Consider the following 16,341-nt stretch of genomic DNA (forward strand, 5'->3'; position numbering starts at 1 on the left):
TTCCCATTGCATGTTGATCTTATGTCCAACTAGAAACTAAAAATATTTTTATAGTTTTCTTTATTCCTGTCTGCTGTGACTCAACCCAAGGACCCTCAACTCCTAATATACTCAAACAACTTCGTACTTTAGCATGCTAGCTATTGTAGTACTTCATATTCAGATTTCTGTACGTGTGCTGATGGTAGTGTTGGTGGTGTTTATGGTGGTGGTAGTGGCAGCGGTGGTGGTGGTGTCTGTGTGTGTGTACATGTGTGTATGTGTGTGTATGTGCTCGCACATGCATGTGCACACACATGCACGTGGGAATGTGTGTGTGTGCATGTATGCGGAGACCAGAGATTGGTGATAGGAGTCTTTCTCCATTGCTGTCCTCTTTACTTTTTGAGACAGGGTCTTTCTCTGAAGCTGGGGCTCACTAATTAGCAAGGCTGGCTAGCCAGTGAGCTCCAGGACTCTGCTTGGCTCTGCTGCCTCCAGGACTGAGGTTACAGATGGGGGCCACTGCATGTTGTTTACACTTGGTTAATGGGGACCCGAACTCAGGTTGTCAGGCTTGATTAGCAAGCTCCATACTCACTGAATTATCTCCACTGCCAAAATACTCATATTTTTAAAAGGCAAATGACTCTGAAGAAAATTAGGAAAGCAAAATAATTAGCAAAATATATTAAGTTTTTAACTGTTTAGCTTTTGGAGGGAGACTATCTAAAGGTATTGACATTTAAGTATCCACTAACATCAATATGCCCCTTTATTTTATTGTTACTATTATGACAATTTTATAAATAAGTGCTGGTGATGTAGGACTTAAGCTTTATTCTTTCTAGTGTAATTAAAGATTCTGTCACATAGACTTGATTTATCTTGCTTGTGGGATTTTAAACTGGAAAAAAAGTTCCTAAATTAAATTAAATGGTAATTAAGTTGAATACAAATTTTGAGCATAGATTATGAAGGATAGATATTTTACTTAAAACTATTTATCCAAATAGAAATTTTGAATATTCATATAGTCGCTCATTTTTTAATTAATGAGTCATATATTCAATAGTTTCCCTTAGTTGGATTTGTTTTTCCCTATAACTGTCTTGTCAAAAGAATTTCAACTATCTAGTCATACTTTTTAAACTTTTAAAGTTAGAAGTAAAATAAAGCAAAACCCAGCAATGGTTTAGATTTTGTGAATGGCTGTGGATTTAGCAACTAAATGCATGCCACATATTGAGTGCCTGCAATTTCCTAGGTTCTATGGTAGGTCTTTGAAGAGTTCATGTTTTTAACTCCCTGGGTTCTATGGTAGGTCCTTGGAGAGTTAGTGCTTCCTGTGATAGGTATTTTTGCTCCTCTCCTGAGCCTGAAAATATAGGCAGTACAGAGTAAATCACTCTGAGTTTTAATTTTGAGGTGAGAATATGCTGGGTTTGAATTCTAGCTCTGATTTTGGTGACTGGGTGATCGTACACGTTTCTTAACTACACTGGGCCTCATTTGGAATATAAGAATGACATTACTACGCATTTCATAAAATGCTTGTTGAGGATTGAATAAGAAAATAAACATAAATATCTTAGTATAGAGTTTAGCTCAGAAGGAATGAAGCCCTACGAAAGACTAGAGAAAACAGGTTCCAGATGCTGTCTGCCCCCATTCGCACCACAGGAGGGGAAGAAAGAGTTCGTGGAAGCAAAGTGCATATTCAATTAGTATCATCAACACAAGGTGAAAACCCAATCCCATGAGAACACTTGGGGTATTTGAGATTTAAAATTTTATAACAAAGGAAGCATTGCATCTTGGTGCTTATGGAATAGTGATGTTTTTTCATTTGTATTTCAGGTGATTTGCATGGGAAATTGGATGATCTTTTGTTGATCTTCTATAAGGTAAACGATTGCTGTTCTAACTATTTGTGCTTTTGTTGAGTGAGGGCGGTCCTAGGCCACATAACAATATTAGTTTTGTTGTATGCATGTCTATACCACAAATATAAATGTAATATAGCAGGTTTTTTTCATCTTAGAAACTCAAAGATTCGTAGAGACATGTCTTTTGCTTTTTTTCACACATCTCAGAGATTGGCTAAAAAAATATAATTAGATTATTTGTTCAACATTGTGGCTATCTGTATATCAGTTAGATTGTGTATCTTGCTGTCTTTTGTATGTCATAAAGGTTGAAATGGTACAGGATGAAGAGAAATGTACTCTGTTTTATTTTGCGTGGAAATTAACACGTTGTATAGCAAGTCTTCACTTTGATCACACACTAATTATGTGTGAAAAGAGATTCCTTTGGTAAATTTCAAATTGATGACTTTTCTTCCTTGACTCATCAGCTCTGAATTCAGTAGCTCTGCTGGTGCGTCTTCTTTTGCACAGAGGATATAAAATCGTGTGGTTGGCGGGGAGTTGATCCGTATCCTTTTGACCGGATTCCTTCTTCTCTCTGAGTCAACAGTTGCTCCTGAATGTTAGCTTCTAGGAGATGACATCTAGAAAATGGATCCTAGGATTCCAGCGCTATCTTTTAACACTGGTCTTATACATCTCTCTTTTTTTTTTTGTTTAATGCATTAATTATCCATCTACGTCATCCTCATGACCAGCAAGATTAACCACAATTCAGTTTTCAGCTTCCATATTACCTTGGTCTTCCACTCCATACATTATTTTATAGATAAAATAACAGAATTATACAAGAGTATTTTTATTTTTAATGCTTACTTACTATATTTTATTTGAATTTTTCCATATAATATATTCTGATAGTATTTTTCCCCTCTCTCAACTTCTCCTAGATCCTCCCCATGTCCCTACCAACCCAACTTCAAGTTTATGGTCTAGCATTTCTCTCTCTCTGATCCCATAGCAATTTTACTGGTATTTCAAGACAGGGTTTCTCTGTGTAGCAAACATCTCTAGCTGTCCTAGATCTCTCTTTGTAGACCATGTTGGCCTCAAACTCACAGAGATCTGCCTGCCTCTCCCTCTGAGTGGTGGGATTAACGGCCATGCCCATAGGCCCAATAGCATATTTAAAGAACTGCATTATAACAGAAATATAATATTTTGTTTCATTCATCCATAATGGCAACTTGGAAGAAAATGGGATAGGCCAAACTAAAAGTAGGTCACTGGATCTGGGACTTTGGAGGGATTTGGATGAGACTTCCAGGAGCCTAAACAAGGTTACATACAGAGGGTGTTCATAGGAAGTTGGGAACTCCCCATGCAGTAGTCTAGGAATTACATGTAGTAATAAGAGCGGCGGGGCTGCGTCCCCAGCACCCCGGCAGCCTGGCTAGCTTATGACCGAAATAACAACACACAAACTTTATTCATTTAAACACTGCTTGGCCCTTTAGCTCTAGCCCTTACTGGCTAATTCTGATATCCCGAGCAACCCATCTCTAATAATCTGTGAGCACCAGTCTTACCGGGAAGATTCTAGCCTATGTCCATCCTGGGTCGGAGCTTCATCGCATGTGTCTGCCCGGGAGCGGGGCATGGCGTCTCCCTTAGGCGTCTCCCTTAGGCGTCTGCCCCCGAGAGGAGAGCTGTCGAGTCTGAGCTCACTTCCTCTTCCTCCCAGCATTCTGTTCTGTTTACTCCTCCCACCTATGTTTTAACCTATAAGGGCCAGCCAAGCAGTTTGTTTATTACTTAGCCAATGAAATCAACAGATTGATATATGACACTCCCACATCAATTACAGACCAAGGCTTACTGGTAGGGAACTGAGGGAGTTAGTAAAGAGAACGTCTGGATATCAGCCATAGGAGTCAAGAGAAGGAGGGGAGGCCAGTGTGGGAGGAATGGGAAAACTGAAGGATTAGAATGCTCACTAGGGTTCGGGAGTAGCTGGAAGGGCTTTAGGAAGCAGGAGGGATGGAAAATTGCAGGAGAAATATTGCCAGGTGAAATGAGGATCTGAGGTAGAATCCAGAAGACAAGCTACAAGGATGTGTAAAAGAGTATGAGCAGCAAGGAGAATACGTACCAGGTGTCGAATGAGTTGACCCCATAGACCCAGCGATAGCTGAGGAGCTGAGGAAGACAATTAGTCAAAGGTCCTGGGTCTGAAAGGAAGCAGGAAAAGTGTTAGAACTTCCCCTACCCGGACCCTGAAGGGCTCATCCTCCAGGAAATGGATTCTATTCTTCCAGAGCGGCACTGGAGTCAGGGCTCCAGCAGCATCCTTAAGGGAGGCCCGCATTTGTGGAGAGGATTCTTTCTGGATGAGGAGAATTAGAGGGAGTGTGTTTACCGTAGCATAGGACTATTCCTGGCCAGATTGAAAAGGTGTAGGAGATAAAGATGGAGCGGTAAAGGGAAGTGTCAGGTTGCCCATTTGAGGACTATTTGCCTGACTTTCCCTATTACTGCAAGTTAAATGTCCAAAAGTACAGTCCATCTGAGGATGGGGATATGGAGATCAATAACTAAAACAATCTGGCAATAGTCAAAAGTATCTGGCAAGAACCAAAATGATCTGGCAAGTCTTTACCTAGAGACTTTGGAAAATAGGTAAAAAGGAAAATGGCTGACCAAGTGGAATGGGGAATGTGGCCACTAAATTCCAAGACATTGGGAAAAGAACCGTTTTCAAGGGGAGCTGAAGGTGTTGAGGCGTGATCACAGACTGAGTCCTGGAGTAGAGAGGTCCGGACAGAGTATTCTGACACAATGCTTTAATTGCACTGGCAAAGTAACATGGAGCATATAAAATTGGAAGGTGCTAATGTAAAGACTGAACAGGAGGAGGTGGGCGGGAAGAAGCATAAAAAGAACTCAAGGTGAAAATATAGCATTCAAATGGAAGCAAGAAACATCTCAAGAGTTCTCCAGTGACATTATTCAGGGAAAATGGAGATTACAGGCCTGAAATAACAGAGAAGGAAACTACTCTGGCATGGATTGGGGGACTTTTGGGGGTGATACATAAGAGCCATGGGTTAGAATGCTGCCAAACTCAAGGTGAGAGGTAAACGCTGATTGGGTCTGGAACAAACTATACACATGACTTGCTTGATTTAACGGGGAATGGAGAGAAAGATCATTGATAATGGCAAGATTTCACTTTTTTTTTTTGAGACTGGGTTTCTCTGTGCAGCTTTGGAGCCTGTCCTGGAACTAGTTCTTGTAGACAAGACTGGCCTCTAATTCACAAAGATTAGCCTGCCTCTGCCTCCTGAGTGCTGGGATTAAAGGATTGCACCACCACTATCTGGCTAAGAATTTTGGTTTTTTGTTTGATTTTTCAAGACAGGGTTCTCTGTGTAACAGCCTTGGCTGACTGTCCTGGAACTCGCTCTGTAGACTGGGCTGGCCTCAAACTCGAGCTCAGAGATCCATCTGCCTCTTCCTCCCAAGGGCTGGGAGGCATGTACCCCATCGCCTGGCTAAGGTTTCACTTTTAAGAAACTGAAAAGAGATCTATGTACAACATGAGAATTATATTAATAAAGATATGTTTATTGGCTGCTGAGTTATGAGGTAGGTACCTTTTAGAGACAAACTACTGTATTAATGTATTTTCAAAAAGTACCCTTTCCCTTCTGCAGCTAAAACCTTATGTGGGAAGTAAGCATGCCCAGGTGCTTTCCTTCTTGCCATCTTCATGATACAAGTTGAGCATACCCCAAAGTGTCCCTTCTACCATGTTGACCTTTGAAATGTGTGCCTCCTAACCCCTAGCTGAGCATACTTGAAAATGTGCCCGCTGTCTTTCTTTCTTAAACTGAACATGCTCAGAAATGTATTCCCTGAGTGAGTGTTCCGGAGCATGCACACCCTGAGAGAGGATGCTGCTTTAGGAACAAAGCGACGCTGCTAGTCCCTTGCATGCTGCAGGGAGCAGACTTCCCTCCCTGTCATTTCTTGGTCATGCCTGTTTGGATTTCGTGCTCGCCGAGTTGTGAAACCACTGTGCTTGGTTACGTACCATGTCTGAGATCCATGCTAAATGAGTTGATGTGAGTGAGTGCTTAGCGCCAAAACATGACCGGCTCTGTGAGATGACAGGTATGCTGATTTGCTTCACTGTGGTTCCTCCTTTAGTCTTTGTATGTTGCCAGTCACGTATGTTATATAGCTGAAACATATACAATAATAACCTTTTAAAAGGAAGAACCATTTTTTGAATATTTAGGGTTTTTTTAATTTAAAAAGAAATAATCGCCTTTTAAAACCTTTAAAAGGAAGTCGGGAGTAACTATGATAAGGCAGTGAGGGCAAAGGGGGAGTTGGAAACTAATATCATTAGTGTTTTTAACAATGGCACAAGAAAAAGTGCTGAAACCATACATACCTACGTGTGTGTGTGCATGTATGTGTATGTGTGTGCGTGCATGTGTGTGTGCATGTGTGTGCGTGTGTGTGCATGAGTGTGTATGTGTGTGCGTGTGTGTATGTGTGTGAGTGCATGTGTGTGTGTGTATGTGTGTGTGTATGTGTGTGTGTGTGTGTGTGTGTGTGTGTGTGTTGGTGTATGTATGGGTTCAGTTTTTTGAGACAGGATCTTGCTTTGTAATCCAGGCTGCCCTCAAGGCCAGGCTTCCTTAAATCTCAGGATGATACTCCTTTGAATGCTGAGATTACAGGTCTGAATCGCCATGCTCAGCTTATATGACTACTACTACTACTGTTTGGAGACAGGGTCTCACTGTTGTATTGGCTGGCTTTGAACTCACAGAGGTCCTCCTGCCGCTGCCTCCCAAGTGCTGAGATTATAGACATGTGCCATCCTGCCAAGCCTCATATTATTTTAAAGGCATTTGTACTAGTTGGATAAAGAGATTCTTTTTTATCTAATTGGGAAAAATACCCCAAAAGTTGTAGTTTAATGCCATCTGAGAAAAGAAAATGCCAGGATAATCTTATGATGATGGTACAGGGTCTCTTAGCGTGTGACAACTGAGTACTTGGAGGAAAGCAGTGAGATGAAGTCAGGACAAACGACACATCCAAAGAAGCACTCTCTAATTCCCGAAAGTCAATATTTTGGCCCTTTCTGTCTCATTTTGGCCTGTAATTTAAATGCAGAATTATATTTGCATGAGGCTGGTCCTACATAAAACCAAGAGTGCAAACCGGTCTAGGAATAGAACCAGTGTTTCCATATGAGGAAAAGGCTACCTCACCTCTCAGGTTGTCAGGCTCCCAGCTACATTGCTTTCTTCACCATCGCTCCTATGGTTGCCAGCAGGACGGGTTTCAGATCTTCTCTCTTGACCTCCTGACGTAGTCCTTCACCTTTATTCATAGGGCAGACCCTAGGCCCTAACTCGAGGGTCATTAATCGTATATCGGGGAAATATTTCCTCACACAAGGTCTGCATAAATTTGCCTGTCTGGCTACAGATGATTGGCCAGTAGGAAGAGACGAGGCAAAAGTCAGATACAATGGCAACAATGAAAAGTGAGCATACTTCCATATGGTAAGAGGAGATGTGTAATTATAAAAACAAGAGAGGAAACGAGGCAGTAATAGTCTGAACTGGGCAATATCGGGAACCATGTTTGACTTCGCAGCAGCATCTAAGGGAATGATTAGCCTGTGTGATCAGGAGAGTTTTCGGTCATGTGGCATAGTCTGCTAAGAAGCAAGTGAACAAACGCAACATTTTTTCAAATTCCCAACCAAAACGCTTAAAGTAACCCACAAAATATTTTAACTTTTCAAGAAGTCAGTCTCCCGGGTCTGGATAATTCATATAAACAATGTATGTAGGAACAAATGTTATTGTGGCAGCAGATACAAAGGTTTTCTGCTCAGGGTTGTAGCAGGCGCATCGCTATGAGCTAAGTGATCGCCTCAGGGCATGGTGGGATTTCTGTCGTGGGCTTGGATTCTCACTGTGATATTTTTGTTGTTGTTGTTTTTAATTAGTGCAACAAGAGCTCCCTGAATTCCTGTCCAGTGCAATGATTCATTCTGCTCATCGACAGGAGCTGTGGGTTGAGTCATGTTGCTGTGAACCCTGATCTCCAAAGCTTGTTTAGAGCTAGCTAGTGGTCTCACTTTAACTCACATTGATTTGATTGTTATGCTTTAAGGGAAACAAATTTTGTTTTTTGCAGAACAGTTTGCTCAACTGTTGGAAAAATTTAAAGCTAAAAGTACCGGATGTTTTGCCTTCTTGTGGCTAAATTCTTCTTCATCATCAATGTTAAAGAAACCAGAAGCTTTGCTTTAATGAAAACTTATGCACCTCTCAGTTGGAATTTTGCTATACACTTTCTTCCTCGTTGGTTCCTCTGTACATTCTAATATGAGCAGGACTGTCTGCTCAGGTTTGGTCCCGGTCAACCAAGTCTGAGAAAAGAGCATTACTGGAAAGCCTTACCAGGTCACTTTTCTCTTCCAGGTGGTGGGTTTGGCTCAAGACTTTGTTTTACAGTACCAGGAACTTAACCTAGAGCCTCCCATATGCTAGTCAGGCATACTACCACTGAACTATATCCTCAATCCTGTTTCATCTTTTTAAGTTTACGACATTAGACTCACCCCCTAGAACCTAAGCATGCCTCGAACTTGTAATCTTGTAGCCTCATCCTCTTAAGTAGTGGGATTTCAGGGTCAAAACTTTTATCATTATAACTGATCATGTGCAAAAAATGAATCTTTCCACGAATTTATTCATTTAATAAGTTTTTTATTTGGTCTCTGTGGTGCTGGAGGCAGAAGGATTATGGAAAAAGTAGAGCAACATACAAAGATGGACTATAGGGCCCATTCATTTCATACATATTGAATACCAGTTACATATGAAATGCTATATATATGCCATATATATCAGTTATCTATGATATGCTAAAACTTGACCACATAACATGACTAAGAGAAAATTGTTGCGCTGGCAGATGGGTTCAGTGGGAATTTGATTGATAAGAAAGACAAGATACCCTGGGATCAGTTCCTAGCACAGGGATCGAGGTGGGGACCACAACAAACAAAAGCTAATTGAGAGAAGATGTATTTTGATTGGGATGACTTTGGAGTTTGAAGGGAACTTATTGGTGGGACACTAACTTTGCTGAAGACTTCCTGGGTGAAGTGGCTAGTTTTTGTGTTTGAGACAGGATCTAGCTGTGGAACCAACTTTGACCAAGTTTGACTTGTAGCACTCCTGCCTCAACTTCCCAGGTGCTGGCAAATCCAGGTGTGTGGCGTCACACCTGACTTATCATTTTATTTTACCTTGAGATAGCCTCGCTATACAGCCCGGGCTAGCCTTGAACTCACAATCTTTATCATTTAGCGTTCTGAGTACTCCTGGGATTACAAACATGTACTACTATGGCTGGATTAAGGGATGCCAGTTTTGACAAGCCTTTTAAGGAAGTTTAATAATTTAGTAAGGGCCCAAAAATCATGAAGAAAAGTCTCGAAGGGTAGGGAGGATTTTGTTACATACTTTCATGCGGTATATGGCAATAAAGTTTGGATTTCAGAGAAATTTTTCTTAGTTGGTTTTTTGTTTGTTTGTTTAGTATTTAACTATCCTTAAAATTTTTGTCATTTAGCACTTCAATACTGATATATTTTCAGCTCACACAATCTCATCTGGCTTGGGAAAGAATTTTTCCCCTCTAGGTACCATACTCTTAACCACGACAGACATTTGCTTAAAAGGGCACCTCCGCTTTCTGTCTTCAAATGTAATTTTATCATCAAGTGAAGCAATTTGCATATCATTAGTTAGCTTGCATTTTTAGATTTTATTTTCTGAAAAGGTTAATTCTAATCAGCCACTTTTGCTTAATTGGAGTGACCAATTTGAAATACTTCATTTAGAGTCTCAGCCTTGCTAGCATTCCAAGACATTTTCCCTCCCTGAATGGAGAGCTTGAAGCTGCAGATCAAGTGTTAGTGAATTAGTTCGTTAAATTGGAGCTGAGAGTGGGCCCTCCTGAAGCTGCAAAGGAGCTGGCCATGGCCACAGGGCAGCCAATTAACTCTTAACCCTGTGGGTAGCATGCTGCTGTTGTTTGTTGGGATTCTGTGCGGTCTTGTTTTACTTTTCTTGCTTTCTGCCCCACACTCCTCCACCTCAGCCCCCGCCCCCCCCCCCCCCCCCCCCCCGCCCATACCTTTCCTGCTGGCAAGGTAATCAAACCCTTTGTGCCCATCACCCGGGTGCTTCCTGCTGCCACCGGGAAAAAGTCATTTCCTTTCTCAGAAGACTAGATCTTCAAGATCCGAGGTTGTGAAAAATCAAAGTTGCAATATTATGGAGTTGAAGTCCAGAAGTTATTGTTTGGTATACCTTATGAAAATGTCCAGATATGTTGAAATCACCTCCTGGTGTCTATTGTAAAAATGCTTCAGTAGGAAGTAGGTGAGAATATAGGAAAACGTCTCATTTGTATGTGTGTGTCTTTTCAAGTTAGGCTCTGCTTTTTCCTTTTCCCTCATAGATCATCTGAGTGCTTTTTAAATTTGTAGTTACCCTGGGTTTTCTGTAAATTTTGGTCGAATCTCCATGTCATAAGCGATGTGGTATTTATTAGCTATAGCATAAATCCGAGTTTATTGGAAGTGAGTGAAGAATTTTTGCTCTTTTAAAAGGAACTGAGGGAGCTCTCAGTAGCAGGAACCTAAAGAGCCTAGAGACTCATGTAACTAAGGATACTTAGTTCTTTTATTATTTGAAGACTAAAATGTGTTCTAACTTAGATTATGCAACAAGCGAGGTAGAAATACATCCAAATAAATCTTGCCTTTCTTGGAGCCATTACCTTATAAGAGGCTTAACAGAAGAGATCAGTATACATTTAAGATTTTTTTTTAATTGTGGAAGTGGCATGGGGAAGTGATGGAGGTGTTTATGCATGCATGGGCGTGTGTGCCTGTATGCGCCTGTGTGTGTGTGTGTGTGTGTGTGTGTGTGTGTGTGTGTGTGTGTGTACTCGCCTCAGCTAGCATATGTGCAGGCTATTGGTTGACATCAGTGTCTTCATCACTTTCCACATGATATTTTAAGACAGGGTCTTTCAACGTACCTGATGCTTGCTATTGGCTAGGCTGGCTAACCACTGAGTCCCAGGATCCACTGGTCTCCCTACGTTGTGCTTACACACCTGTGCCAGCACACCTATCTTTACTGGGAGTTCTGGAAATCTCAACTCAGAGCCTCATGCTTGCCTACCAACTGCCTTACTTACTGAGCCTTCTCCTCATTCCTCGTGTGAAACCTGAGTCTTGCTTTAATTTTTTCTTTGATCCACTGCTTATCAAGAATACAACTGTTAATTTCTAAGAATAGATTCATGGAGCAAGAATTTTTCTAGTCATGTTGTATTATTTATTTCAGACCTTACTGGACTGTAATATAAGAAAATGCCATGTGAGATATTTTTCATCTTGAATTTAATAAAGATTTCTTTTAGGCCAAGTATAAAGTTAATTTTCACAAAGGTTACGTGGGCATTTGAAAAATTAGTTATACTGGTTTGTCCAATTTTCTATATATCTATAAGTTTATTGTTTTTTAATTTGCATATATTTTCTATTTTAGTTGTCTAAGTATGTGTATTATACATTACTATAAATAATCACCTCAATGCTTAGTGCCTTGAAATCATAAAATTTAGTATGTAAGAATTTATGTGGGTCTGAAATTTGGGTGCAGCTTAGCTGTATGCTTCTGGTCCAGGGTTTCTCATGGGATTATTGTCCAGGGCTGTGGTCATCTGAGAGGTTGACTATCAAAAGAACCCATTTTCAAGAAGACTAACTCAGGGCTAGAGAGGAAACACAGTAGTTAAGAGCACTTGCTGCTCCTGCACAAGACCCAGGTTTGGTTCCCAGTACCCACATGACGGTGCACAACCATTTTTAATTCCAGCTCTAGGGCGTCTGATACCATCTTTTGACCTCTGAGGGCACTGTACACACATAGTGTATGCATATATATACACGTGCAGACAAGCACATACACATAAAATGAATAAATCTTTAAATCTTTTAAAAGTACAAAAAGAGATGGCTAACTCATATGGCTCTGGGTATAGCATTTCACTTCATTCCTAAACCCATGGACCTCTCCACAAGGCTGGTTGAACCTTCTCACAACCACGGCAGTTTGTTTTCCCCAAAGTGAGCAATCTAAGAGGAGAAACGGGAAGCTTCACTGTCTTCTATAATTTAAGTCTCTAAAGTTTCACATAATCACTTCCACTTTCTTTCTGTTTATTAGAAGCATGTCATTAAGTCTGTCTCACTCAAGGGGAAGAAAATTAGACTTCATCTTTCAAAAAAGTGTCAAGAGCCCGGCGGTGGTGGTGCATGCCTTTAATCCCTGCACTTGGGGGGCAGAGGCAGGCGGATCTCTGTGAGTTCAAGGCCAGCCTGGTCTATAGAGCAAGTTCCAGGACAGGAACCAAAAAGCTATGGAGAAACCCTGTCTCGAAAATAAAAAAAAAAGTGTCAAGAATTTATGGAGGTTATTTTAAAGCAGTGATTAAAGGCAAACATTCACTACCTTTGTATTGTTAAACAATTTCTTCTTGCACTTGTGGTTAGAATATGAGGCAAATATTTCTTCTCTGCATGTTGATTACAAGCTCATAAAATGTATATTGCTTATAAAGGGCTTTTTATCGTGTTATAATTAAGCTTTGTGATTTTGTTAAATGCTTTAATTTTTAGGGTGCTAGGGGTCATACCCAAGCCTTCTATGTGCTAGACAAGTATTCTACCAGGGTCTCACTATGTCAATCAGGCTGGCCTTGAACTTGTTCTGTAGTTTGAATTAGCCTAAAACTTGTGATCCTTCTGTTTCCCCAGTACTAGAATTGTAGATGCTGATACTACACCCAGTTAACATTTTAATCTTAAATTCCATTTTGTCTCCTGTTAATATTTCTTTTCTTGTCTTTTCTTTGTTGTATTTACCTGTTTTCAGTCTTCTCTAAGCTATTTATATATTTATCTATTTTTAGAATAATATTTACCTGAGTTTTTGTTTTAATACATCTTTCATATTTTAATGTTCGCATGTTTGAAATTTTTCTTCTTTACTGTTTATTTTGCTTTGCTTTGTTTTTTTCCTTTATATTGTTTTGATGATTTTCTTTTTGTATTATTATTATATTTAAACTTTTAAAACTAATTTTCAAAGTCGTGTTTGAAAATTTAGCTTTTCCCCATTTATTTTGATTACTTTCTTATTCTTGATATTTCTAACCATTGTGTGTATTTATTAAATAGTTATACATTTATTTTTACACCATATTTCTTGCTTAGGGTTACTACTGCTGTGATTAAACACCACAACCAAAAGCAAGTTGGGGAGGAACGTTTTTTGTTTGTTTTTGGTTTTTTTAGCTTATGCTTCCACGGCACTGTCTAGCACCGAAGGAAATCAGGACAGGAACTCAAGCAGGGCAGGAGCCTGCATGCGAACTGATGCAGAGGCCGTGGAGGAGTGCTGCTTACAGGCTTACTTTTCATGACTTGCTTAGCCTGCTTTCTTATAGAACCCAGGACCACCAACCTGGGGGTGGCACCACCCATAATGGGCTGCGCCCTTCCCCACCAATCACTAAAGAAAATGCCCTACAGACTTGCTTATAGTCTGAATTTATGGAGGTATTTTCTCAACTGAGGCTCCCTCCTCTCTGATGGCTCTAGCTTGTGCCAAGTTGATATAAAACTAGCTAGTATATCATGGTTCTCTTTTACTGAGCACAGCATCCATTTCTTATGCTATTTATTTATTTATTCATTCATTCATTCATTCATTCATTCATATATTTATTTATTTTTGAGACCAGGTCTCATGTTATTTAGCTTAGACTGGCTTTGAACTCTTTATGTAGTTGAGAATGACTTTGAATATCTGATTCTCCTACCTCTATGTCTCAAGTCCTGACATTGTAAGTGACTGCCAAGTGCCTTAGCACCACAGTTTTGTGTGATGCTAAGGACTTCATGCATACTGTGGTGGTTTGAAAGAAAATGGCCCCCAGAAAGAGTGGCACTATTAGGAGGTGTAGCCTTGTTGGAGAAAGTGTGTCACTGTGGAGGCAGGTTTTGAGGTCTCTTTTGTTCAAGCTTCCTTCAGTGTGACTATCAGTCAACTTTTTGTTGCCTGCAAGATGTCATACTCTAAGCTCCAGCACCATGTCTGCCTGCATGCCACCATGCTCCCTGTCATGATGATAATGGACTGAACCTTTGAACTGTAAGCAAACCACCCCGATTAGATGTTCTCTTTATAAGAGTTGCCATGGTCATGGTGTCTCTTCACAATAGACAACCTAAGACACAAGCTAACATTCTACATCTCCAGCCCTATTTTTTTTAGATCCTGAGCTTTATTAATTTCTGTCTCTTCAATCTGAATAATGTATTTGTACTTTTAAACAATTTCCTCTTCTGTTTCTAGAATTCTTGCTTAGTGCTTAAATGCAAGTTTGATGATTCCATATTGAGTTATATTCAATAATATATTTGAAGGCTAACAGTTCATAGTTGTATTCTGTAAACAGATTTTTCTTGGGCTACTAGCTCCCCACAATAAAAACAACATGGGGACTTATTATTAATTAGGAAACCTCAGCCTTAGCTTAGACTTGTTTCTAGCTAGCTCTTATAACTTAAATAACCCATATTTTTAAATCTGTCTTTCCACAGGCTCATTATCTCATCTCCATTTTGCTCCTCCTGCTTCATCTGTGTCTGGTTGGCAAGTCCACCTTTCTTCTTCTCTCAAGACCTCTCTGTCCCCAGAAGTCCCACCTAACCTCTTTCCCTGCCTAACTATTGGCCGTTCAGCTCTTTATTAAACCAATCATGGCAAAGACACATCTTTACAGTATATAAAAAGATTTTTCCACAATATTTCCCCCTTTTGTTTAAGTAAAAAAGAAAGGTATTTAACATAGTAAAACTATATACAGTAAGAACAATTATCAGGTAAGAATTATATTACAATATCCAGTACATTTGCATTTGGCAAATTCAGAGAAAATACTATATTATTTATCTTATCTCAATGAATCTAAAGTTTTATTCCTAAAACATTTTCTATCATAACTTGCATTACCATCTTAAAACTATCTTTTTAGACCTCAAAACATTTTCTTAGATAAACTAAGCTTTTATGTCTCTCAATCTTATAAACTTTACATCTCTTATGTAAGTTTTTTCTGAATTAGGTAACAAGAAAAAATGTAAAACTATAACTACTTAATCTTCAATTCCCACCAGAGACCTAAGAAGGATAAAATATTACTCGAGTAAGCAGAGAAAACAACTTTCGAAACTATGAGAAACTGCTGGCTGCCTGGACAGTCACCCAAGGTTCCTCTGTAACATTGGAGCATCTATCTTTGACCTACAGGCTTAAAGACTTGACAGATCTTTCTGTGAAGCAGTAGTTTGAGGGACTGTCCTACCATGTCTTGTCAAAGTTCAGTAGTCACTTTTCTTTGTGTTCTGCATGTCCACTTTGTACAGCATACTGTCAGCAGTCAAGGCAAGGGAAGTTTCTTGTACAAACGGCTAACTTTGCCTTAATAAAAGCAAACTCCATATGGAGGTTCTTCAATGTCCATCATTCTTTTCTGAAGTAAATTGGTGCAGCCAGGAGCAGATGTCTCTTACTCTCATGAAAAGACTTGTTATTAAAACAGTTTAAATGCCAAATTATTTATGTCTTGAAAGTGTGTGAAGACCATCTATATATTTAGAATATGTCTGTGTTTGACCTTGAAACACACCTAATATGACTATAAGCTTGATTGTTACAGACAACTAACTAATAACCTGTCTTTCTTTATTATCTAAAATAGCTTTTAAGGACTAAAACTTTACATTTTTAAATGAGCTGTGTAGGTACAATACCTTAAACAAAAATAGAAACATATATAGTATAACAAAAATAACCTTAAATTTGTATCAATTTACAAAAATCCATACCAATATTAAAATATTTGAGACTAGTGGTTGTTCAAAAGGAGACTCAACAATCCACCCTTTTATCTCATTATTTCTATATTATATTCCCGCTTTCCCTTCAGGAAGAGATCCCTGAATCTAATCTCCTTTGTTTAGCTTTCTCCCCTGACCATGACCAGTAACAATGTGTAACCTACCCCCCCCCCAAATGATGACAAATATCCATAGTCTACCTACCAACCAAAAATATCCCACCATACCTATGGGGAATGTGGGTGTTGTATTCTCTAGACAGCTTCCTGTTCCCTGTGGGTAATCACATCTTTAGGGTACCTGAGAAAATTGAGATAATGGTCAAGTCCTGGGAAAACTAGCCATAACATTTGCTGTCTGTTCTTTGTGCAATGGGAAAGTGCAAGGCTTATCTGT

At 39.6% G+C, this 16,341-nt stretch overlaps 1 protein-coding gene across 1 annotated transcript in view; it reads left to right on the forward strand.

Annotated features, from left to right (window-relative positions):
• The window catches only part of Ppef1 (protein phosphatase with EF-hand domain 1), a 115,798-nt gene that overhangs the window by 66,356 nt on the left and 33,101 nt on the right, over positions 1-16,341 (forward strand). Inside the window, exon 6 of the mRNA XM_041642404.1 lies at positions 1,840-1,886. Within this exon, the coding sequence (XP_041498338.1) occupies positions 1,840-1,886 (47 nt within the window). The remainder of the gene's footprint in view (positions 1-1,839; positions 1,887-16,341) is intronic.

The sequence above is a fragment of the Microtus oregoni genome, unplaced genomic scaffold (genome assembly GCF_018167655.1).
Source record: "Microtus oregoni isolate MIOR12 unplaced genomic scaffold, Mior012 000074F_003, whole genome shotgun sequence".
Classification (NCBI taxonomy): Eukaryota; Metazoa; Chordata; class Mammalia; order Rodentia; family Cricetidae; genus Microtus; species Microtus oregoni.